The sequence below is a fragment of the Brachyistius frenatus genome, unplaced genomic scaffold (genome assembly GCF_029030835.1).
Source record: "Brachyistius frenatus isolate BFR_SWC_R1_liver_20210118 unplaced genomic scaffold, ASM2903083v1 Contig_43, whole genome shotgun sequence".
Lineage (NCBI taxonomy): Eukaryota > Metazoa > Chordata > Actinopteri > Embiotocidae > Brachyistius > Brachyistius frenatus.
The window spans coordinates 2,205,833-2,233,021 of NW_027210642.1; the positions used below are offsets into that span (position 1 = coordinate 2,205,833).

Genomic DNA, 27,189 nt, shown 5'->3' on the forward strand with positions numbered 1-27,189 from the left:
TACTTGTGCTAAGTATTAAACTCAGGGGCCATTGCATCTAAAATACGAAGCAAAATGTGTCCACAACACAAAAAACATTACCCAAGTTGAATACATAACATTAGATGAGAATAACTCATTAAAAAGTTTCCTACCTAATTGACCGGCCCCCAGCTCTGGCAGCACACATGCTACATTCACATTCCACTAGCATCTACAGTCCTAAACCAACAATTGCACTAAATGTCACTTTGGATAAGGACATTATACACATATGAAGCAACATATTGCTGTATTTCTCTAATTAATCACTCATTAATATTCATAAATTCCCTCACCGTGGACAAGAACAGCCACTACTAGCCAAAGAGTGTGTTAGGTTGTACATCCTGTATTTTCACAGCGTCCGATGCCATCTCAGTGCGCACATTGCTCTGAGAAGCAGTAAAACTACATCTTCTGCTGTCCAAAGTTAATCTACATCAGCACTGCTGCAGCGGAAAATTTCATTTACTGGGGTTTGTTTCCTGCACATACAATATGTTTAAACTTTGGATTTTACCACCCGGTTACAGTTACATATCATCGTATAGCCTATCATGATTTAAAACTGTATTTAACAGAGCACAACAACAACAACCAAGGTTTAATTTCAATATTTTTTATTATTTTGTCAAATATAAATGAAGCAAATGCAAAGCTGATACAACACCTCCACCGAACTGTCAAAGTTGATTACAAGCATTTTCTAACACGTAAACTGTGTTGCGCAAACAGCACAAAAGCAGATATTTTGAGGGTCATGCCTCTATTAGATGTTAAATGTTAGAGGAACATTTGGACTTATTGATGGTTTTCTTTGAAGTCTGTTGGCCCAGAGACACTTTACATGTGTAAACCGTATCCATGTTCCAGTCTGACGTCTGGATGGGCAGATAGCTGCTGATTAGGTACGACTGGTCAGGTCTCTGAACAGCAGTGCTGGTCGAGATCCCACTGCTCACTGGATTCTCGCTAGCCAACCAGGTCACATCTGCAAAAGGTATAGACTGACTGGACAGGCAGACCAGAGTGGCTTTGTTGGTCTGGAGCTGATCAGTGGATGGAGGTAGGACTGTCAGGACAGGAGGAGCGAGGCTGGAACCTGAAAGTACATGGAGGACATTAAGAAAATATCTACAAATGAAACGACAGGAAATCAGAATTAAAAAAGTCAGACAAACAGCAAGAGATGATACTGTATGAAGACCATGTCTGTGCTGTTAACGACGTAGTATGAATACAAAACCTACAAAAATTAAGACAAAATACATAATCCTTGTCTCCAACATCAGTCATGATAATTTTCAAATCCTCCAAAATGAATTACATTACCACTCTACTGGTAACTTCAAACACGAGGCTTACTTCCGTACATTTATGATTTAGACATAGAAATTATTATATGTATTAGGCCTACATGTTATATAATGTCAGTCATTGTGTTAAATTACAGCGGATATCACTTCAGTTTCAAAGATGACTGTCAGGCTTGACAATATGTACTTTAAAACCAGGAAAATGCAGTGATTATTCTGCCATATTACTCAATGATATATGCCACTAAAATGTAATATATTTGACTTAATGTTGAACAAAACAAAGATTGAATAGGCTATAATGCATAATTTTCAAATTTTTCTAAAAATAAAAGAAGATTTAAAAAAAAATATTCCCATGAATATTAAGAAAAATATTGTACAACGTTGTTTTCAATGTCAGGACAATAAAAATAATGTGTTTTTAACCAATTGTAAGTCCTCTCCATTGTTTAAAGAACAGTTTGGTTCTGCATCAAAGTTGATAAAAACTAAAAACAATTAATCTGAAATAAAAATTTATGAAATGTTGTAATCTTGTGAAAACAAGGACAAAAACAAAAACAAAAATCCTGTCTCATTTCAAGATCAGTTAAAAAGTACTTACCTGTCACGATGAGCTTGGTGCCTTGTCCGAATACCACAGTGATTCAGTTTGTACACATGGCTGTACAAAAACCTCCCAACTCTCACTAATGAGGGGAGCGCAACTGAAACGTCCTGAGACCAACTTTCACTGTCGACATCTCATCTGTTTCCGTAAATATTCCAAAACAGTGCCGGATCCTCGTTTCCGTAGAAAAATGTAGTTGGTGTCATTCCTTATTTCATCCCAGATTTAGTGATTTGAACTGTTTAATGACATCATCAAAGCTGCAGTGTCTCTCATTTGGGGTTTTTGTCACAGTGTGAATCACTGTGGTACAGCTTCACTAGCAGAGCCATCCCATGTCTGACAGAAATAATGACCAGAATCTCCTGCCTCTGCCTGCTTAATAATGAATTGGTAATATATGTCTGAAGATTTTGAGTTGAATCGGTCTGAGGAGAATCCTGTTCCAAAGTCCGATGAGTCAGGAACAAAACGTAGAACGAACTGAGGAGCCCCACCAGGAACTTGTTTATACCAGCTAACATAATGTCCTTCATATCTCTGAATGTTGCAGTGGAGAACAGCCTCTTCTCCTGGAGAAACTGTGAGGACAGCAGGTGTCTGGGTCAACACTATCACTGCATCAACATCTGTCAACAAAGAAACAAAAATACATGAGTGGAAGTTGTCGGAAAATATGAATTATAAATAGGAATCAGAAGAACTTCTTACATGTTAGAGCAGTGATGAGAGCACAGAGAGTCCCCAGCATGTTGTCAGTGTGTGGTGTGAACGTCCAGCTGAGAGGTGAGCAGGGTTGGAGTGAGAGGAGAAGAGAGGCTGAAGCTTATAAAGACACTGAGGAGAGGAAAAAGGGAGGAGGAGGAGTTTCAACAAAACAAGCTTTCATTGATTCAGTCATCGATCAATTAAATGTGTATGTGGTTTCATGTTGTGCCATTGGAACTTTTTTCAAACAATCTTCTTTTTCAAAATATACATTTTTATGAGCAAATTGTATTTCAAAGTCTGATGGTGTATTTTTTGTGAGTACTATTAAAACTAGTCAGACTGATTTATTGTTATTAATTTTCAAATGACAATAAATCACATGATCAGTTTATCTGTTTCATGTTGATCATTGTATGTGAAGTAAACAATATTCGAGGGCAAAAAGAGTAAAGTAAATCTTTACCTCTGATGTCCTTATCATCACACATCTGCATTTTCTTTCCACCAAATGGACACCTTCCTGATTAATCCAAACTGATTACAAACAAAGGTTCTCACTAGATGACCTGATCTAACCTCAATTTAAATTTGGCTGTGTTTTAGCAGCATTTGAATATTTCTTTTTAATTATATACACTCAAATTCAAACATAAGGTGAAACTGGAAAAAATTATTTGCGTAGTCCGATTATTGAAACATTTACTGCAGCTGCAAATATAAGAATTATCATTATTAGCCATTGAAACCAGAGCTTATCAAAGTTGCATTACTCAAAATAATATGTAGCAGCATAATATATCAATTAAATCGTGGTTCACATGATAATATGATGTGTAATGACTGAAGGAGGTGTGAATGTTCTGGTGCTTTGCTTGCTTATCGATAGTTACAATGATGGACACTGAAATTAATCCAAAAAGAGCAAGTAAGTGCTTCGAAAACATATTCTGTGTATGGTTGGATGTTACACTGACTTTGTTTGGTAGCTTTATTGTCAGTATGTTTCAGTTTCAAAAAGCAGAAGTATCAGTGAGGAGGTTTTTGTCATGGTGTAAATCACTGTGATACGTTCTCTTTAACAGAGCTGTCCCATGTTTGACAGTAATAAACTGCAGAGTCTCCCTCCTCCACGTTGCTAATGATCAAACGATAATCTGATGTTGACTGATGATTAGACGTAAATTTGGGAGAGGAGAAACCAGAGCCATAGGTTGGAGAGCTATTAGAATGGTAAAAATACAGCACAAACTGTGGTACTCCTCCTGGATTCTGTTTATACCAGCGAGCATCACTGTTAGTAACAGTCCCCAGGTTACAGTTTAAGGTGGCGGTCTGTCCTTTCATCACATCCACAACAGGAGGCTGTGTCACCACCGTCACACCACTCACACCTGGAAACAACAAGATGACATGGAGTCAAGAGAAACATACAGTCTGATGAATCCAACATGAGGTCAAACCTGCAGTAGGTCAGCCTTCTTACATGTTAAAGCAGTGATGAGAGCGCAGAGTGTCCCCAGCATGTCGTCAGTGTGTGCTGAGAATGACCCTGTAACTTGGAAAGTCTTCTTACTGCTGCTGCTTGAAGGATGAGGAGAGGAGGTGTCAGAGGAGCCGTTTTATACAACACTGAAACTAAGAATGACTGACAGGAAGAGGAGCTTTGGTTAAATCTGCATGGGGAGTTTTTTTTTGTTTTTGTTCTTTGGGCAGAAATGTCTTAGACTTATTGGTGCGTAGGTGATGTCTCCGCCTTGCCCCCAAATATTACATTATAGACGGAAGAAGATTGTTATAGAAGAAATGTTATATTGACATTTTATTCACAAATATAATTTTGAATATTAATTCATTATATTTGTTGCTTTAATTTGAGTTTGGTTATTTTTGTTTGTTTATTAAATGATCTTCCTAACCATCAAAAGAAAACAGAACCGGCAACCTCATTACAAACTCATTTTTTCAATTTGCAGAGAAGGATGTGGAAAAGTCAGAGTTGTTTTGGAGGGCTGTGGTTCAGACACTGGCCTCTATCAGGAGCATCTTGCCTCTTATTGAGGTAAGAATTGTAAAGTGCTTTTTCCTTTAAGGTAGAAAAGTACTGTATACATGCAGTTCATTTACTTCAAGCATGATTTACGCTGATAAATTTAAAGGAATTTATTCTGTGTGCTTCAGTGTTTTGTTTTTTGTAAAATTCATAGTTATGATGTTGTCGTAGGAATCCTGCCCCTGACTGATGTCCTTTTCTTACGTATTCCCTTCATCAGTCTGTTTATATTCCAACATGGTCATGGCATTGTTAAAAAAACAAATATCAGGACTGAACTGAGAATTACTCAAAAAAATAACTTAACATTAAAGTTGTCAGTGAGTGTCATGTTGAGGTTTTTGTCACGGTGTGATTTACTGTAATACGTTCTCAGCAGAGTAATAATCTATGTTCGATAAGGACTTCAAGTTGAATCAGTCTGAGGAGAATCCAGCTCTGAAGTGGAGTGAGCTGTGTTTCTGGTACAGACTCTGATCATACTGAGAAGCTCCACCAGGAACCTGCTTATATGAACCAACAGAAAGACTCAATCTTTCAGTCGAGAACAACCTCTTGTCATAAAATGACTGTTTGGACAGCAGTCTTCTGGGTCAATAATGTTACTGCATCAACATCTGTCAGCACCATCACAGGCACAGAGTCCCTGTGGAGAAAGATTGCAGAGGGAGTGTGAGTTATTATAGTAGTTTCACTACAAGTCAAAAACATGTCAGTGATTCAAAAGCAGAAGTATCAGTGAGGAGGTTTTTGTCATGGTGTAAATCACTGTGATACGTACTCTTTAACAGAGCTGTCCCATGTTTGACAGTAATAAACTGCAGAGTCTCCCTCCTCCACGTTGCTAATGATCAAACGATAATCTGATGTTGACTGATGATTAGATGTAAATTTGGGAGAGGAGAAACCAGAGCCATAGGTTGGAGAGCTATGAGAATGGTAAAGCTTCAGCATAAACTGCGGTACTCCTCCTGGATTCTGTTTATACCAGCGAGCAGAACTGTCAGTAACAGTCCCCAGGTTACAGTTTAAGGTGGCGGTCTGTCCTTTCATCACATCCACAACAGGAGGCTGTGTCACCACCGTCACACCACTCACACCTGGAAACAACAAGATGACATGGAGTCAAGAGAAACATACAGTCTGATGAATCCAACATGAGGTCAAACCTGCAGTAGGTCAGCCTTCTTACATGTTAAAGCAGTGATGAGAGCGCAGAGTGTCCCCAGCATGTCGTCAGTGTGTGCTGAGAATGACCTTGTAACTTGGAAAGTCACCTTACTGCTGACAGATACGAGGGTTTGGAAGATAAGGAGAGGAGGTGCTGGAGCAGCCTTTTAATACAACACTGAAACTGAGCGTGACTGGCAGGAGGAGCTTTGGTTAAATCTGCATGGTCAGTGACACGTGTCTTGGTTTTCATCACCATATTCAGTGATTTCCACATGTCCCCAAATGTTACAATGTCAGAGACTTACAGCAGTTTGCCAAGGACTTATCTCTTACATGTTAACGGTGTATATTATTCTGATGATAATAATGTAAACAGCGTATTCCCAGTCAAAGAAAACTTTACAGAGAGCTTAAGCACTTAATTTACATGATGTTAAATAAAGACAAGAGCCCTGCAGGTGCATCCTGCAGATCAGAGAGGAGTTGAAATCTGGTAACCTATGGTAACTACTAATGTGTGTGTGTGTGTGTGTGTGTGTGTGTGTGTGTGTGTGTGTGTGTGTGTGTGTGTGTGTGTGTACACATGCATGTTCTTTTTCTAATCAGTACAATTGCCCTCAGTGCATTTCTAATACTTATCCAGTGCTGCTCTCTAGTGTACCGTCAAAGGAATAACAGCACCATATCGAGTATATTTTGCCTTATTTATTGATATCAGACTGTCAAAAAAACAACAACCAAAAAACAATGCAATATGACAATAGCACAATGTCATAATAAATGTTTACAGTAGATGCAAGAGTTACCTGCAGATCTTGACAAAATGACATTTTGGAGTCCTTTTAATTTGTAGACATTTTTAATTATTTTCCAGCCTCAGGCATGCACAATTGATTTTGGATAGCTCTTTGGATTTTGACACAATGACACTTCACACTTCTATAAGGGAGAACAGCAGACCCCCGATGTTCAGATTGGGTTATGTTTTAAATAAGACTGGTTCCACCAGGCACTTTCTAAGGAGGCTCTAATCATCTGCACCTATTTCTGGAGCGCCCGATTTTAATCTGGTGGAATTGAAGGTGTGCTAAATTATGTGCACCTGCTTTTCCCATGGGACTGATCTGTTTTTCATTTGTTTCAATTGCGAAAATGACTGTAAAACGTTAATTTTGTGATATTTGAGAAGGCACATTTTTTTTTTCAAAGATGATCCAGTCTTGGCTTGTCAACATATGTTTACATACAATTTACATACTTACTTTTTCCACACGACTGATGGACTGATGGTCCTGTGCGTCCTCCCGGACAGACGCGGTGGGCGGTAAGGTGATGCTTGCGCCTTCAAACTGAAGTTATAACTGAGGCTATTTCGGTTTCAAAAACGACCTAAGGCCACAGACTCACGCGCGGACGCACGGGGGGGAGGGGGGGGGGGGGGGGGGGCAACCAGGATTCTTTAGAAACGACTCCGCGTTAAAGTGTGCCACAGCGAGCTGGAGCGCTGCGGAAATCAAGTCAGCTCTGTCTTCAAAATAAGAGGAAAATATCGGTCGTGTGGTGTGCAAAGTTTTCATTTTGATCTCTGGAAACGGAAGTACTTTTATACTCTAGGTTCTTTGACACTGGTGCAAGATGTCGCTCAGCGTCTCTGTACCGAAGCTGAAACCCAAATGCGCATCGCTGACCGTCGCATCTTTTTAAAACGAACCAGCCGCTCTGCCAAAAAAACCCAAAAAAAACCAACCCAAACGTCATGCTCCATGTCGTAGCTACGGTGCAAGGCGCAAACACAGGTTTATTTTGAAAGGGAACACAAATGGGATATTACCAAGTGCTGGGAGCAGTCGGGATTTTGCAGGGTATAAAAATCGGTGTAAATAACGGAGAGACGTTTCACCGGGTGACCCGGTAGGTGCACCGAATCCGGCCAGAATCGCGGTCAAAAGGAAGGAGGCGGGATATTGTTGTCAAACAAGTAAACCAGCAGATGTGGTAAAATGGAAACGACTGTCAACACCTGCCTCCAAATCTGTTCGAGCTGAAGGTGAAGCAGGATTTTCGGGGGGGGGGGGGGGGGGGGGGGGGCTTGTCTGTGAGGTGTGATGGAATAAAATGCTGCGTATTACTGCTTCTACCACAGGTTATTTCAATCACAGCCGTACCTGAGTCAGGAATTTATTCTTGACGTTTTTTTTTTTTTTTTGTCGTTTAGGCTTTTGCTGTCTTCTGCACCGCAACGAGGAGGATGATCTTTGCTCTACATGTGATTGTCATGTCTTCGGCGTTTTTCAATCCCAGTTTTGCCTTCAGCTCTCACTTTGATACAGGTAAGGGTCAAACTGAGGGGTTACTTGAATGCTTCTGCTTGCTTGCAGAGCTGCTTGGGATTTTTTTTTTTTTTTTTTTTTTTTTTTTCATGATCAGGCTTAGTGATATGAATCTGATGTTTGATGCAATTTGATACACCATATGTCCTTAGCCACCAGCAGTAGGATCATTGCCATATCATCATCATCATGAAACAATACAGTGAGTCAAAAGATTACATCAGGTATGGATTTTTTTAATTAATTAATTTATTTTTTTTACCTTCAGTCAGTCCTTTTATAGCTCGGTGACAAAAGGGTTAAAAGTTGTACCTGCACTGAATCTGCATAGCCCTACACACACATCCCTGCAGCTGAGCGTGTGCATGTGTGTACGGTACGAGTGTGTCATGATCAGGGTGTGTGCGTGCACGCTGACTCAAAAAAAATGACAGAGGTGCATGGTTCTGCTTGTTTGAGGCTGCGGTTCCTATTGATGCTGCTTTTGGACGCAGCATTTAATCATCCCCAGGGTGTCGGGGTGACGAGATCCTTTGGCGAAGACAAGTCCAGGTGCTGCTGCAGTGCTTCTGGACCACCGAGCGTGGAAAGTCCAGCCCTCACACAGGCTTGAATTAGAGCAGAATAAATAACTGTGTACGAACGTAAACAGGACTAAGAGAGTGCCTGCACTGGGTCTCGTGTGCTGAGCATACAAATGACAGTAAGCCCAGTGGCTCTCAAGTTTCAGGCTCTATCTGTCCTCCCCAAAACCATGCACACTCAGTAATCTCTGATCCTTCTTTGTCCAATTACCCCCCCCCCTACCTTCCTGTGACACTCTCCACTTCTCACTCGGCGTATCTCTGTTGTTCCTCAGTCAGAATGCAACACGAAAAGGGGCTTTCATTAAAAAAAAAATCAGAGGTAGGCTGTTCTTGTGTAGTTTGGAAGTGTGTGTGGTTACAATTGCAACAACATTGTACACCATCGCATTAAGAAATGAAAAACAAATTTGACTCCCAGCAAATGTCAAGTTTCTTATTGTATAATGCCATAACAAGTCGAGTGGTAACAGTGCATTTTCATATTGAGAACTTTCCATTTCCATTTTTAAATGTGAAAATTTACCCCGATTTTAAATGAATGCCCAATTCGTAATATCATTGGTAATATAGGACAACTATACATATATTTCAGTAACGTGACATGACAGTTCTGAAAGCCATTTTTATATATTGTGCTTGGAGTGTTGCTGTTCTGCTCTGCTTTAAGACTTACTGCAAAGAGAAGCAGAGATCAGTTTAATGTTTAGACACTTGGCAAACAAGTAGTGGGTGCTGAGGTTGTTATCACTGCTTTTGCAGAGTGTAATATGATACAACCCTACCAGGGGAGTGTACTCTTTTAATTTCAAGTAAGCTAAACGGCTCCCAGCTGAATTATGGGTAAAATGCCTGCAAACTGCAGCTCCTCTGGGCCATCTTTAATTGAATTGCCTCGGTATTTTCCTCCTGGAGGAGATCGTGGGTTTGGAACGTTTCCCATCAGGGCTATGCGATGAAACACATTTTCTTTCCTCAGATGATGGTGCCAGATTAAATAGCCTCAGACAGGTCAGGGTGAATCTGCACGTGTCGGGATTGGTTTGTGGTGGGTGGAGACGGTGGCTTTTGTATATCACTGGAGTAAAGGATGTGGTCCGGTTTGTCACTCCTGTCATAATGATCTACATTTCTCATAAAAGCAGCACCTCACAAGCAATCCCCTTCCTCTCCTAGTAATTGGACTGAGAATCAGTGTTGCCTAGGTGATGGAGGGGGGCGTGTGAGAGGGAGCCAATCACTCTCACGGCCATTGCTAAGGACAGAGAAATGATGGAGTCCCTTAAAGGGGAGGGACCCACTCAGGGAGGAACGTCATTCAATTAGCCTCAGATGCTGAATATGCTGCGTGTAGATTAATACAACACGCTCACCTTAACCACCAGCTTGATGAATCTGACCTGGAAAGACCTGCTGAAATCATGTTGAGAAAAATGCAAGCGAAATGATGTGATGATAAACGCATCAGATGCAACAACAGTCTACCATTTTGGGTTTAGCAAACTGCTTGACCATCTTAGCAGTGGATTCCAGTTGAGTGTTTTGCGCACACATACACACTCCGACAAGCACTGGGTTGATTTGGCATCAAAGTCTCAAATTCAGACTGCGTTTGAACTGCAGCAACCCTTCAAGCCAACCACCACAGCTGCACTTCCTCCCCACGCCCCCGGGCTATGTAAGAACATAGTGTGCTCTATCTCTGCACGTTTGCACAGTCACACATGCACACAAGAGAGTGGAAACCAACTATGGCCAGGTCAGTCATGACATTGCACGGCATTATATAAGCCACTAGCAGGGACGGACACAGCGTAGCAACATTGCACATTCCCTGACTTCATCGGCCTCCACATGACCGGCCTGGGGTTTGGCTTGTGTGCGGTCAGGAGGGAGAGAAGTCCAGTATGTGTGGCATTCTGCACCACTGACAACTGCAGCTAGCACCTGGTTTACTATTGCTTCAGCACCACGGACAGCTCTCCCATCAGGAGCGCGAGCAGATGTGAGCGTGTGTGAAAGGTAGTAGTTTAAAAACATGGCTGTATCTTATGCACAGAATTAATGAGACTTTGCCGTCAGCAAACAGACGACAGACCGACCTGGAAGGAAGCAATGATACACCAGCAAGCTGACAATGCAGCACTGTGGGAGGCTGTTTTTCAGCCTGGTGCCTGGAGGTGGCAGTGGCATCTAGTGTGTGTGTTTCAAATGGTATCTTGACAGAAAAATACACACACGTTTTCTATCACACACACACACACACACACACACACACTACAACATCATGCAGATTCCACATGCGGGAAAGCTTACACGTGTCCTCGCATGCACATGGACGCAGTACTGCAGGTGGTCGTGATGCCGAAGAGAAAATATGTGAAAATGGGCATCTTGACTTGCTCTCAGAGCTCCTCCCACTGACTGGGTCAGTACGAACCAGCCACCGCTGACTATTTGATTATTCATCTCTCCATGTGTAACACCAAGCACTTTAGTTACATAAGTCTGCCTCTGGGGGAACTAGAATAAGAATGAAGTGGATTTAAGCAGTGAAGGGGAACCATCTATGTCTCTTCTATGTGCTCTCTATGCGATGATGTGGTGGAAGTGGCAGTCACAGTCGTGTGTGTGCAGTCTCATGGTTGTTTCCTCTAGAGTGGGACACATGTGGTATTTAATTTGTTATCAAGCGCTGTACCTTTTCCTGTCGAACTGCAAATGCAAGATCGCCCGGACAGCAATTTAGCGACATCTCACGTGGTGCTGGTAGATGGAACTGGAGAAGTTTACTCGTGAGAAAGCAAAGTTGAAGTGCAGCGAATGGATTTTAGGGATAATTTACGATTGTAATAACACAACAGGAAGGAAAACAATTGCAAGTGTTCTCAAAAGGACAGCAGCTTGTAGAAGCAGAAGACATTTGGGTGGAACATGCGTGTGACTTTACAGCATGTGTGTCATAGTGGGAGTATGTGCTTAACAATAGCAACAGAAAAACTGAAAAATACGAGAGCAATACTAAGCGCAAGGGAGCCAGCATAACTCGCACTAACTTGCTTTGCTCAGGTATGTTGGTATTTTCTACAGAGACACACACACACACACACACACACACACGCACATCTCCACACATGCACACACACACACACACACTGCCTTTGTCTGCATCATGAGACTCTGGCTGAAATGTCATCTCAAGTGCGCATTTCTATGTCTGCATATGGCTTGCACATGCATCTAATTTGGGTTTATCAGCAAGAGGCCTGAACACACGAGGCTCCTGGAATGTGAGTGTGGAGTTTTGTCCTACCAGGTCAGTGAGCAGACTCTCTTGTCATTGATGATAACATATAGTTGATGATATCATATAGTTGAGTGTCATATAGAGAAAAAAAGGAACATAGTTCTGCCATTTTCAGACAGTGTTCTGTCAATTTAAAAACAATTCCCTCGTATTCTTTATTACAATACAGCAGTAATGCAGTTGGAATGGTGTCGCTGCTTTGTAAAGTGAGATATAGTGCCTCTTGTAGCTTCTTTTAATTTCGGGATATGATTTTTGCATGTGGAATACAAAATTTATCTCATGCTAGTCACCCATCTTCTTTTCTAAGTAGAGCAATAGTGACCTGAATTTAAATGTTTTCGACAGGCATTCGACAAATTTACATATACCTTTCCTTTGCAGACTCAAATCATTAACAAAAAGGCACCAAATAATAACACCTACTTATTTGTTACTGCTGAGCCAATATCATAACATTAATTGGCAATTTTAAGCACGGCTCAGACCGTTGTTAAAGCTTAAATGAGATTTGGGCTGGGCAATAATTCAATATCTTTTATCATCAGTTCTTGTAAATGAATCGTGAAGAAATTCTCCAATTGAAATTCTCCAACTCATTTATTGTATGCTTCTGGCCCTCTTTTAAGAGCTGCCTATCACTGTTACATACGTAGAAATGTGGGTCTGTGGTTTAAAATTAGTCTTAAATTCAGAGAAAAGGCCATTAAATTGTACTGGACTAAGGATGGACATGTGAGTTATGTACAAAGGGTTTTATTTTTCACAGTGTCCATTTTATCTAAGAACCCTCTGCTAGTATTTGAATGTATATGTATTCTTCAAGAGGTTGATCTGTTAAGTTAAAGGTGTGACAGTCTTCCTCTGTTGTTGTTAAATTAATCGTGATGTTTGATGCATCACAGTAAACAGCTGAACACAAAACGATTTGTAACATGCGTCTCACAGGATTGTTGAAGCTGGTACTTGTCAAAATTGACATTTTCTATAAACTGTGATGCTTCCTGCGGCAAAAAGAAGCCTTGAATCCTCTGTCAATTTTCTTCCCCTATTTGACTCAAGAGGATAAACATATTTTCATCCCATTCATTCATTCATTAAGCTCTTTCTGCCACGTTTGGTAAACTGTGAACAGCTTTTTGTTCCTTTTGTGCAAAACAGTAGCTTAGGTTTCTTTTTTGTGTGCTGTGTAATAATCATCCAAATCCAGCAGATTTCCCTCAAAATCTGACCCAGCAGGCCACATTACAAAATGCAAAAATGAAGGGCCAGTAGAGGCTGCTAGTCTCCTCTGTAATGGGCTGTGCTTTAATCATAAAAAATGTCTCCAATAAATGAATTATTGATGTTAAATGCTGCGGGTAGCACCTTTACAGTCAAAGCCCTGGTTGAGTTGGTTGATCTGTTCAATTAACTCTGAAGATCGCAGAGTTGATATTCAGACCTTTTCTTTCCAGCTGTGTGCCCTTGCCCACGCTGTCAGGGGATGGACATCACAGTGCTGTAATGCTGATCCATGGTGGTCCTCCTGGGCTCTCACTCCCAGTTAATGACAGTTATCATGGCTCTCTGCAAGCCAGCGCATCCCTCTGCCATCTGCAGCCATTCACAGAGAGCACAGAACGGCAGAGAGGATGTAACTTGGTAGAGGATACCATATCCTGTCATTAATCATGTCATGCTGTTCCCTCCGCTCTCAACCCTTCCTGACATCTGTGTGCACATGTGTGTGTGTTTGCAGACTGCTTTCTGCTCTGCGCCTCTCCATGTTAAGCCCGCTGTCATCACAACCTTATGTTCCTTGTTCTCTCTTTCTTGTAGCTCCTGCAGTCCCCACTCCATTTTTTTCAATCTCACAAGCTTTCCTTCTCACAAGCTTTCCTTCTTTCCTCAGAGCATTTTTAGTCCCTTTCTCTGTCCTAACTCTTCATCTCTCCCATCCTCATGCAATCTGTCACATGTTGTCTCCCTTGGGAAGAAAACTCCTTGAATGCAGCAGCCCATTGGAATCTGACAAAGGAGGGACTAACTCCAGCCACTCTGCATCTCTGACCGCTTGTACAAACGGGTTCTCAAATTACATATTGACATCAGAGATGATTGATGATGGCCCTTATACATTTTATTTACACATCCATAAAAGCAGTGAAGGATACATATTTAGCTTGGCCTATATACTTGTAGGCAGCTTTGTCAGTTACCTGAAGCTGTCATTCGTCAGCTACTGTAAGCCGATTATTTCAATTGTTGACCTGTGGTCGGTTGCACTTCTCATCCCGCAGCTTACAGTCAAAAACCATTGGACCTTTGCAGGTTTTCTGCACGTGTATGCAAGTGTTGATGCATGTATATTCTTTGCAAAAGACCCAACTGCTCTGCTCTTGTTGCCTCCTAACTTGCCCGTAAATCCAACTCAAAGGTCACACTTCTCTCCTGTCCTCTCCGGTGTATCCTAGGCACTTCCCCGCCATTCTTTTTTCTGTTGGATGTGTGAGAGAATGTATGTGTTGTTGTTGGAGGCCACATGGTTCAGCCCAGGCAGGGCAGATGGACGAGCTTGTTTGCCCCTGCAGCACTGTCCTAAATTTAAATGCATGCTCAGAGAGATTTGTGGGGGTTTTCTGCTCCCCTCCACTTGCTCTTTATGTGTTTCTTTCCTTCTCGTGCATTGTCACACATTTTTATGCTTACCCATCAGGAGCATTGAGGGTAGGTGTAAGGGCAGTTCAGTGGCCACATAATGGCAGCAGCTTGCCTACTGTTGCATTCATGACAGCAATAACCACCACAGACTAAAACTTCCCACAATGTTTTTAGTATATTACATACAACTTAGGCATTAGTGCCTTCTGGGCATGTTTCTAAGCTGTAAAATATATGAGCATCTTCCAAGACGAGCTGAATGTTCTCTTTGATGTTAAAAAAGTGTTACATCTTGATAGGTGCTGTTGGATAGATGAAAAAGCTGAAACAACCTTTTTTGCACAGGCCAACTTTGCCTTCCCAACAGATACAGAACACAGTCTGTGACCACTGACCACACACTCGTTTTGAGACTTTTACTTAACACACTATTTGTTTAATATGCCTCCCTATTTGTATCCAATCTACTTGAATGGTAATTGCAGTTGAAACTTTATCGTACCCTCTGTCCTTTTCGTCACCTCACTCTTTCTCAAGACAGTTTGATTGCAGTGGTGTGTATCTTGGCACGGTGCCCGCCCTGCAGGTCTCTCAGTCAAAAAACAAGAGCTGGTGTGTGTGTGCACAGAAACAGAAAGCGAGAGACTGAAGTAAAAGGAGAAAGGGGAGACACGGCATCTCAGAGGGGGAGAGACATCTAATTCTGTTCTGTCTGTCTGAATCAAAAGCGTACAATATCATCTGTGTGTGTGCTCCTCGTGGACTTTGTCTCGGGGATGCCGCTCACAATCGCCCGTTACTCTCCTTTACCACAGAAATTCCAAAGTTATCCCATGCAGCCAAATCAGCACCTTGACTGGGCTTCTTGTGAGGGTGCATGTTTCTTGTGTAGGTGTGTGAATACCAGCGCGTGGCTTGGCCCTGGCCTTGATATGAACGTGGGAGGAAGATCATTATGCGCCTCCCTCTGTTCTGAATACATTTTCTTCACTACAGTCTTGCTGCTCCTGTTTGTCCTCCCTCCCCCGTTTGTGTCCATTTGGAACAGATTTGTTGAATACATGATGAGCATTAGTACCAGGTGGATACATGTAGTCAGTATTCCAGCAGCAGCAGTTGACCTGACATTCAGTTGCTTCAGCTGCACAGCAACAGAAAGCTCTACCTCACTGGTACATGCCTTATTTATGATCTACCATGAAAAGCTCAGTGGCTGTGCTTAACACACCGCATCCTCAGCTCATATATACTTGCATGAACACACAAATAGACATACACACACACACACACACACACACACACACACACACACACACACACACACACACACACACACACACACACACACACACACACACACACACACACACACACACACACACACACACACACACACACACACACACACACACACACACAGCATTGAACTGAGCATTCCTTAGCTTTCTTGCTTACTCTGTGTGCCTTCATCTTTCTCCATGTCTGTATTTATTGCTCAGCCTTTATTACGTTCTGTCAGTGCAGCTGGTACTTCATGGAGCAAGCTCAGACAGTAAGTTCAATATACACTCATCGCTATTTTCCAGCCTTATTCTTGAATTGATGGGGTTAGTAGAGAACTGCTCTGGATATAGCCACAGCATCATTTAATTTCCTAGCCTATTATTTGGTTACATATTTATTTTTTCAGCTGCGAAGGTCACCGCCATTGATGATGTTAAATGTACACCCTTCAGTCTCGTGTAAAAATGTGTGACCATCATCTGACAGCATAACAGACTTTATTAATGCAAACTGAACTGATCCAGTCACACTTCATGAAGAAAGACTATTATGGTTAAGTCCCTTTTTTTTGGCAAATACAAAACAGCAATGGCCTCCTCATTCATTCCTTTATCCTCTCTTCCTCCCTCCCTCCCTTTATTCCACTGCTCCTTATCGTCAGGCTGAGTTGTGGAGGTGGCAGGGTGACTCCATCGCTCTCCCCTCCCGTCTGTCAGGACATTGCTCATCTCTCTCCAATCCTGAAAACAGCTTTTTAATAAAGCGGGTATGAGCCTGGCTTTAAGTGCTTTATTTTCATTTCGCTTTGCAGCTGGTGAAGTAATGTGTGCTTCTCAAATATTTATGGAGGACCGTGGGTCGTTGCTCAGTTCACAGTTCCGCAGAGAGAGAGGGAGGGAGGGAGATGGATTCTTCAAATGTCACACTTATGGAAATTGTGACTGGGATTTTCCTCTGGATGACCATATTAGGCTTTCCGGTAGTGAACAAAGACATAATGAAGGCTCCATCTATTGTTGTTAAACTACAATATGCAAACATAAACTGCAATATAAACTTTGTCTGTAATGTGCATGTATGCCTTAATTGCACCAATAAACATACGAAGTGGGAAGCTAAATGGGGAATGAGGTTAAGGATTGTACAGTCCTCCATCTATTTACCCATTTTCAATCTCCTGAGTCATGAGGGTGAACGAATGTACAGAGAAGCAACTTTCTTTATCTCTTCCTGGGGATTCCCTTTGCTCCGTCTGCCTCAGAATCTCCACCCAGGCAGTCATCCACCGAATCAAACCGGGGGACTCACTTCGGACGGCATTTTCACCTCAACCTCTCTGCTATCAGGTCGCTCCCCGCCCCACTTATACATATTTGTAAGGTGATGAAGTACTTGTACCTGCTCGATTTATAGCAGCACTGGCTTGAAGTCAGAGAAATTGAGAAATATAATATATATACAGTATATATAATAGTAACCTGAATCACTCCGTGCAGATGCTTTCCCCTAACCTAGAATGAGTAATCTTTCTTCTCTTCATCTTTCAAGGACAGAGTTTCAGACACACAAAAGCTTTCCTTGGAAAAACACTTCCCCCTTATTCCTTTCAAAAGAACTGCTGTAGTGGTGCACTACGCCTGTAATAACTTTACAGTTAGAAAAATCTCCTTGTAGTATAAGAAACCACTGTGCAGTATTTCAGCATCTGATAAACCCTCAAACTCAAGCCTTTTAGTCAGACTGGACTCTCTGGATAATTCATTGTCTCACTGGAAGACCTGAAAGAAGCCCACTGCTGCCTAATTGTTTGCTTTATTTTAATGCTGTCCCATATTCAGTCCCGATCACCCACTTGGAAGTGCTGATCCGGATTCAGATTGTCTAGTACAGTATCATCAACAAATAACATACATTTTAACCAAGCTAGACACCCTGCAGAGCTCAGCTGCACCTTTATTCTGTTGCAAAACCCACCGTTGTTGGAGTCCAGTATCTGAATCCTAATAATGCAAACACAGCTATTGCCTCAAATGTAGTAGGGACAAATGGTTTCCTCTTACAGATTTTTAGGAAATTGGTATTTATCTTCTTCAGACCCATGAAACAAAGTTATCTGTGAAAGGGCCAATAGTTGGTCCATTGTTCGAAGCCTGTGTTCACCATCTGCTAACAGCTTTAAGTTACATCAATTCAGGCAAGATAACTTTTCAGGGTAGATGGGAATTGTGGGAATATCAAGATTTTGTGGTTGGAATGTGACCAACCAAGGATAAAATGGACAAGATTGATTCCTCAGCTATTTGGGTACTCTAGTGAACACTCTTGGACATTTTTTTTCTAGTACTGTGTTACTGCAGGTGGGACAGTGTTCACTGACAGCAGGCAGAAATTAAAGCATTTAATCAACCCCCCCAGGGTTGTACATCATGACAGCAAATCTCCTCCAGAAACGATGACATGTGTATGTCTGTTTTATGTTGTGTCCTTCAGTGAGCCCTGAGTCAGCATGCCCTCTGATTCAGCATGTATCATCACTGTTTCTGGCACCATCTACACAGTACACTTCCTCTCTTCTCCTTCCTCATATCTATCTATCTATCTATCTATCTATCTATCTATCTATCTATCTATCTATCTATCTATCTATCTATCTATCTATCTATCTATCTATCTATCTATCTATCTATCTATCTATCTATCTATCTATCTATCTATCTATCTATCTATCTATCTATCTATCTATCTATCTATCTATCTATCTATCTATCTATCTATCTATCTATCTATCTATCTATCTATCTATCTATCTATCTATCTATCTATCTATCTATCTATCTATCTATCTATCTATCTATCTATCTATCTATCTATCTATCTATCTATCTATCTATCTATCTATCTATCTATCTATCTATCTATCTATCTATCTATCTATCTATCTATCTATCTATCTATCTATCTATCTATCTATCTATCTATCTATCTATCTATCTATCTATCTATCTATCTATCTATCTATCTATCTATCTATCTATCTATCTATCTATCTATCTATCTATCTATCTATCTATCTATCTATCTATCTATCTATCTATCTATCTATCTATCTATCTATCTATCTATCTATCTATCTATCTATCTATCTATCTATCTATCTATCTATCTATCTATAGTTTCAGTATATAATTCCTCAAGTAAATTATGTGCAGTAGATTAAAACAACAAAAAAATGCTAACACACTTACAGCTGAAGCTTCTTTGGCAGTTGAGCTGGAATTTCTTTTGTATAATTTCAGGGGGAGGGATTCTCTTTTTCCTTTAGTTTTAATTCTTGACCAGGATACCGGAAGGATTGAAAAGATGCTGCGCATGTTTAACTTTGAAGGCATTTGAAGTATTATCCCCATTTTCCCTATCAACTCCGACACTGTGTATCTTCTCTCCACCCACTCAGGCTGTGTGTCGTGGTATGTGGTGGATGCAGAAAAGGGCATCGCTTGGTTTAGTTTCGTAATCGCCTTCTTTTCCACTTCACAGGCACTCTCGCATACAAAAACACACACACACACACACACACACACACACACACACACACACACACACACACACACACACACACACACACACACACACACACACACACACACACACACACACACACACAGCTGTCACTGCATAATAGAGGGAAATAGATAAGAGAGGGCAGACGGGCGAGGCATCAGAAATACAAAGTACGTGTCTTGCAAAAGTGGAAAAAGAAAGAGGGGCACGAGGCATGCCACAATATAAAAGCCAAAGTATTGGCCATCAGGATGTTACCATGGTGATGCGTTGGCACATCACCGTGAGTTTCAAGTAGGTTACTGTCTGTTTGCATTGTCCACCCATGTGTATGCAAGTGCAGGGTATAGCAGGCTTTGTGGCCGTGACTTCGGGATCACACTTTGGTTGGATCCCTACTGTTTGGGCTGCGGGAGCTGTCAGGTCTGGAACAGTGTGTTCCCTGTAGCCAAATGGGTCAGGACCTCTGGGTCTCAGTCAGTCAGCTGGAAAAACCTCCACACACAAGCATCACACACCACAGTAGCCCCAGTCAGCACTGGAGTCCCAAGCTTTTGTGTTTGTGTTGTCCTCACTAGGATATAAAGATGAAGGGAATCCTTAACTGAGGACATATGCAACTCCTCTTCTTTATCAGGTTGTGTTACATTTGTGATGTGAAAAATGGGTAACTGCAGGCCCTGATGCACTTTACAAGTATATTTGTTAAATGTTTTATTGAAATATTTTTTATGGAGTGAGGAGTGAAAACTCAGAACATAGATGCATATCATTTTTTATATAAACAACATAAGGAAAGTAATGAATTGAATGAAAGGTCCGACCACTACAACTAGATCTTAAAATGTGAGTCGAAACAGTGTGTAAGAACACAACCCTGGTGATGTCATATGTCACCAGGTTTGTTTTAATTAGAATTTTTCACACAATCCTTGTGTTTGTGTTAAAGCAATGTCCAAAGAATGCTGATGTTATTAAGGTGCATAATGCGAATTGTAGGATGAATCAAATTTATGGAGCGACAATCAGGAACAGAACGAGATCCTAAATAATAAATACAGCAAATGAATCTGAAAATTAGTGCCCCAATAACTCATTTTAAATCATTAACAATGACTGAAACACAGATGTACTGTTTAATACAGAATGTGCATGTTAAGTTTTCTATAGCCAAACTCTCCTCATTACTCCCAGCGGAGCGCTAAGGCTGGCAGTGGTTAGGTGGTAATAAAATAACCTCTATGGAGCATCCAATATTAAATTGACTGAGGTTTAGTCCCTTACGTGTTGTTGGCGGACTGAAGGTATCTGTGAAGATTCTCATTCATCCAGGTTATCTAAATGTTATAAACAGAGGCAACTGCACTTGCTTGAAATGAAATGAGACATTTCACCTCTCATTCTTCACCTGCTTCTCCAGTTCTTCATCTGAACTTGCTCAGAACTGAAGAGGCCTTTCGGATAAGAGGTGAAACATCTTCAAAAAAAAAAAAAAAAAAAGGTCTTGAAAGGTATTGGAATAATTACTGATATTTTGTCTTCTTCTCGCCTCTTTCATAGTTTATCTGTCTCTCTTTCTGTGTGTCTCCTCTTTCATCTGTGCTGGCAGGAGCTTTGAAACTGTAACTCACATCATGTGTAGGTGCTCCAAACTCTGACATCTGGCCCTCTGGCCTGTTCTGCTGAAAGTTACTACCAGCTGAAAGGCAAACCTACACGTGTGCTGCACATATGCGCACAGGAAGACTCTGACAGATTGTGAATAACTGAAAGGACATGACCAGTCTGCATGTCTACACTTTCTGTGTATTGGTCACAGACCCACTGAAAGCACATTCTTTCACAATGCAGTGCACTCAAACATAACTGTGTCTGGTTGTGTGATAATGGGCTTGAACAGCATTGTGTGCATTGTTCTGGAAAGCAGTTACTTTAATGAAGTAAATTCGGGATCGTATTTTGAGTCGCAAACATTGCTTTGAGGACTATTTTGCAGACTATTGCAGAAAATAAAAAGCACATTATAGATTCACGCTTTTTCATTCATTACAGTTGTTTACACAGCAACAGAGTGGGGGCACTACTCCTACTCTGCTGCGGCTTTATTAAATTATTAGGTTTAATTGTGTTCGTGGGTGGTTTCAAACTTTTAGCTGCAATGGCTCAGTGCACAGTAACTACTGCAATTAAGCTACAGTAGCCTGCTTCCTATTCAGTCTGCATTAATATGACCGAAGATAATGCCAATGAGTCATGCTTCTTTCATCAAGCTGCCAATAAAAGAGTCACACATCATCTGTACACAAATCACCTTTTATCTCTATTTGGTTTTTAATTTCCTGTATGACCCCGCAGTTTTTGCCATCTGATCTCTTTAACACTGGCGCTTATGTTCTGATGTTACAGATGGGGCTCCGCTGAGCGAGCTGTCTTGGCCTTCATCTCTGGCGGTGGTGGCCGTCTCCTTCTCTGGCCTCTTCACTTTCGTCTTCCTCATGCTGGCTTGCCTCTGCTGCAAGAAGGGAGACATCGGCTTCAAGGTGAGCTCCCTGCTGCCCCCAGCTGGAAGTGGTGAGGGGAGCACGAACTGTATGTGGATGTCACGGGGAGGAAGAAAATGGGATGATTTTAACGGAGTTACATGTAGTAAACACACAGACATCAAAAACAGCTAAAAGGCTTATATTATGTATTGTTCATTTGAATTATTCTTTTTATTTTAAATTAATACATTCAATGATTTACAGGAATATGTAGACTTTCAAGAAGACACGGAGTAGGGATAAAATCACTTAACATGCAATAAACGTATTTATAGTTCAGTAGTTTACAATTTTCTGTCGTATTTAATAAAACAATACGTTTTACAACCTTGACGCATTCTATAATAGTAATTAAGTAATTAAAGATCAAATTTGATGATGACCAAAGGATGAATCAGATTGATAACTGAATTTGTGCTGAAAACTTAATCAAAGTAAACGTAGACTCCAGAAGGTCGACCTTTTTATTGTTTGCTACTATATTATATTTACAATTTTATTGTCTATCATCTGATTGATCAGATGATTAATTTAGTCCATGAAATGGCCAACACAAGTTCTGAAAACCTATTTTTATAGCTCAGTTGTCTATGTTATGCCTGACCAATTGTCCAAAACACAGATCTGCTCAGTTTAAGCAAACCAGCATGTTTGAGACGCTGAAACTAGCAAACATTTGAAAGTTTCTTTTTGTTATCAAGCCTGCTGATTGCTTTCTGTCTGGTGACTCATTGGACAGCTGACTTCACTTTTGAAATGCCAGCCTGCCAACTTCAAGAAAAAAAAAACTTGCAGGCGAAAGTGTCCCCCACTTGCTTTATTTTAAGATTTTAACTTTTCTGGCATGCGATACAACAATAACAACGTACACATTAAACATATTTAGATCAATATATAACAAAATATTTTCAGCAAGCACCGATTCTCAAGGAGATGTCGTAACCACGTTAGTGTTAATTCTTCATAGTTATTCTGCCAAACTTCTCAACCTACATATACCTTAAGTGCTGAAGTCTTGCTGAGGACTGTTGCCTCATTGTATGCAAGTGATGCAACCAAGTACCCTTACCCATCTCAGCCTGGCACACATTGTGTCCGCGTTGCCTTCGGCTGCCAGCGTGACCCCGGCCGTGCTGTGTCAAACATCAGCGCTGAGCTGAACGCCTGATGAGGGCTAACAGTGACTGACACAGGGGGCGGGGGGCATATTGACGGGCAGAGGGAGCAGAGACTAGAGCCGCTGTACCGGCTGATCCTCGTCATTCCAAGTTTCCCATTAACATGCTGCTCGTTTTGCGGCATTTGCATTGGAATATATTTTCCTTTTGTCAAGTCACTTTGGTCATGCATTTTAATGCTACTAACTCCTTTTAGCTGGAGAATGGATAAATTACAGCCCTGAGTGAACAGCAGCCTCTCCTGTAAGATCACTTACGCAAATCATTTTACAATTTGAACGGATGAATGAGATGTTGTTGTTGATTATAGAGCTGAGGAAAGAAGAGGAGAGCGTAAGAGAGGATAAGTGCCGAGTTTCCTGTTTAAGTACTATGTGTGCTGAGAATCAGAGGGAACAGCCTGTGGTAGGTAGATGCTGCTGGGATAACAGTGTCTTTAATGAGAACAGCATAGAGGGGTACTTTTTAACAACTGCTGGAATTTTGCGAAGTGTGTGTGTGTGTGTGTGTGTGTGTGTGTGTGTGTGTGTGTGTGTGTGTGTGTGTGTGTGTGTGTGTGTGTGTGTGTGTGTGTGTGTGTGTGTGTGTGTGTGTGTGTGTGTGTGTGTGTGTGTGTGTGTGTGTGTGTGTGTGCCCACATCTGTCAAGTCCCAGGCCAGATCACCTCCGCCTCATTATGTGAAAATGTATTTCAATAACCTGCAAGAACAGTGGGAGTCTCTGTGTGTGTCTGCTTTCCACTGCCCTGCCTTATACTGTGAAAAGATTAATGACAGAAGGGTGGCTGCAGACGCTGCAACGCCATTGGGCAATAGCTGATTCATTTTGCCTCGATCAACCACGGTCTCACCTTGAGCCTGGTTGACATACCAATATGACACTATTGATTCCTGCAGAGATATTGTCTTCCAGCTTCCTGTCACCGAGAGTTTAGAGTGAAAATGTAGCTACCAAACATCTGCCCTCGAGCTGGAAAACCTTTCAGCAGGGCAGAGAGACAGTGGCTATTGTTTATAGCACATATAGTCATTTTATTTTACTGTAAATAGGAAGGAAGAGAGGTGAGTACAATTCTAGACTCTTGTGTAGTCAAATTCAGTGGCATTAATTTTGGGCAGTTCAGAGGAAGGCAATGAAAGGACTACAGTAACACGAAACCGCAGTAACAAGAAATCATCTGTTTCAAAGAATTACATTTGCATTTCTCAGGCAAATGAATGTAAATCTATTTGGGGAATGCCGAAACAATTGATCACTATCAAATCTTTATCCGATTTTCTCAGGTTATCTGCAAACCTCACAGAATGCTTAAATGGTTCCCACTCTTTAGCCCCCCTCTTTGGCAACAGCTCATCCCTCAACAGCTCACTTGTAAGGTGGGCATTCGTGTGGGACTGAAAAATCGCACCACTGCACCGGCCAAAAAGCTTCATTATTCCTCTCCATCGTGGTGTTCTTACTGGAGCGTGTAGTGCGAGGCTGGGTATTAAGTGCTTTCTAAACTGAAGGCTCTCTGGGGAGCAGTGCAACGCTGACTAACAGCCAGGTGCTCGCTTTCACACTTCACTCGGAGGAGAGTGGCAGATGGTTCTCCTGAATGAGAAACACACACACACACACACACACACACACACACACACACACACACACACACACACACACACACACACACACACACACACACACACACACACACACACACACACACACACACACACACACACACACACACACACACACACACACACACATTCCTGTGTACACACACCAGTGTTTTAGAGCACATGTTGAACTACAGAACACACACACTGTGCCATTCAATTAGTCCATATGAATCCAACCTGCAGCTCACTCTCCTGCTCTCGTTTCCCCCAGTTTTCTCCTCACTTTTCTTCTTTTCTTCACGTCAGTGGTTGCTACAAGTGGGAGGAAGGCTTGTTGAGGGTAACAGTTCATTAGGTGGAGGATGGATGGATGGATGGATGGATGGATGGATGGATAGATGGATGGATAGGTGGATAATGGCTCTGTGTTTGTGAAGACAGCACTATAGCCACCCTGGTTTCCCAACATAGTCACTTTTTTTTTTTCACCTGGTAACAAGATCGGCTTGAATTATTGAAAGCCGTTGCTTCATGTGGTGGGACACACTTGGGACAGCATCAAGAAGGGCTTTGACTTAAGAAGTTTACATATTTAATGGAAAGACAGGAGGCCTTGATTCAGAAGACTCTCCTCTGCTGCCTGTAACCTAAAAAAAGATACAGACGTGGAAATCATCATAATTGAAGCATTGCAGCATCTGGTGGCAGTATAATCTTTGGTACTTGAGTTTTTGTTGTTGTTGTTACACTCATTTATTTTGAGTAATTTATCATTACACATAGCTAGAGGACACTGTATATCTCTTTGTTAGACCTAATTTATTATGTTACAAATTCTAATAACTGCACTAGTATTAATATTAAAGAAATATAACATTTAAGGTATGGATTTTTGTATTACGAGGTCAGACCTGTTGTTGTTCATATGGGACAAATGTTGTATTTCAAGATTTTAATTTTTTTAATTTTTTTTTATCTTGCCAGTTACTCAGAGCGAGGGATGAAGGTTTCCCTCTGATATCTTTCATCCCAGGTACACATGTCTTTACCAGTAACCACAACTGGGTATACTTTTTAAAACATAACAGCAGGTAATCATAAAATAGTATTTATTCTACTTTCTTTTATCATATTCAAAGTTTGTTCACTAACTTGACTAACATCCTCTGGTTTTTAATGTATTCTAAAAACATCTGTAGTATAATGAATATATAGAAACATCTGAATGACCATCTTTATTTTCCCTTCGTTTGAGGTTATAGTTGCTTTCACTGGTAAATTCTGTCATAGGCTGTTTTGGTGTTTTGACACACTCAGCCAGCACACATATGCTAATAATGCAAACTTTCTGTTGGGATATCTTGGATTTGGATGATAATTCCCCATAAATATTTGAATTCATGAAATTCAATAATACTCACTGTGACTGTGATATATGATATTCTTCAGGGGTTTATTGTTAGCTTGAGACCTGTGCAGTTGCTGAACAAAAGTTGCATTGCTCCTCAACAGACAATTAATTCAATACAGTTGTTTACTCTCGTGAATCTTGATTTATTGTGACAATATTCTGCTAATATATTTTTGTGATCTGCCTATTACTGCAGATTATTTATCTATCACTATTTACATACTGTTTTCTTTGGCTGTGTATCTCCCACTATTCTGCTGCTCTTTTCTTAGCATTTATAGCCGTGCAGGCTGATCCATGTCTCTCGGTTAAAAGCAATAGATAATAGCTGCTTGGGTGAGTGATGATCGCAGATTTTAGGCGATATGTGGGGGACGAGAATGAGAGGCACCAGAAATACAAATGCAAGATTTTCGTCTGCTGCAGTTTTTGCAAAGTTTAAAATCAGTTTATTTTCTAACGTGCGAAATGAAGCAATGAAGCTGACGTAGTCTGTAAGGGCTACGTTTTGAGATCTGCCCTCTTTATACATACTGTATAGGGCTTTAGAGAGACAGAGCGCTATAGGGACGCAGTACAACAGTTAGAGAGCAAGGACACTGCAGTAGAGCGGGGAGTGAAACTGGATGGGGCAGAAAGAAGGGTAGTAGGGATAAAGCAGACGGGGCAGAGCAGAGGATGTGGGATGTGGAGTACAGAGTGTGGAAAGACAGAGGGTCACAGTTTTCCACTACATCTCGTCCTCATCCATTTTAGTAGCAGTGGTGGTGAGGAGGGGGTAAATCTGCAGGACCAGGGTTTTCTCTGCATAGCTAATTATGGATCCCACTCTCTCGCTTGCTCTTTTACCTCTTGTGGTA

At 41.2% G+C, this 27,189-nt stretch overlaps 2 protein-coding genes across 2 annotated transcripts in view; one reads left to right on the top strand and one right to left on the bottom strand.

Moving 5' to 3' along the window:
* Nucleotides 1-611: 611 nt before the first annotated feature.
* On the bottom strand, nt 612-5,990 carry LOC138623392 (immunoglobulin lambda-1 light chain-like). Its single transcript, XM_069702890.1, has 6 exons — nt 5,904-5,990; nt 5,700-5,811; nt 4,145-4,242; nt 3,730-4,052; nt 1,945-1,978; nt 612-1,123 (listed from the first exon to the last, which is right to left on the bottom strand). The coding sequence occupies exons 1-6, from the start codon at nt 5,941-5,943 to the stop codon at nt 798-800; spliced, it is 933 nt and encodes a 310-aa protein (XP_069558991.1). The 5' UTR covers nt 5,944-5,990; the 3' UTR covers nt 612-797.
* Nucleotides 5,991-7,504: 1,514 nt separating this feature from the next.
* aatka (apoptosis-associated tyrosine kinase a) overlaps nt 7,505-27,189 on the top strand; it is a 33,296-nt gene continuing 13,611 nt past the window's right edge. The window contains exons 1-3 of the mRNA XM_069702891.1: nt 7,505-7,931; nt 8,100-8,214; nt 22,000-22,133. Of these exons, the coding sequence (XP_069558992.1) occupies nt 8,133-8,214; nt 22,000-22,133 (216 nt within the window). The 5' untranslated portion in view covers nt 7,505-7,931; nt 8,100-8,132. The remainder of the gene's footprint in view (nt 7,932-8,099; nt 8,215-21,999; nt 22,134-27,189) is intronic.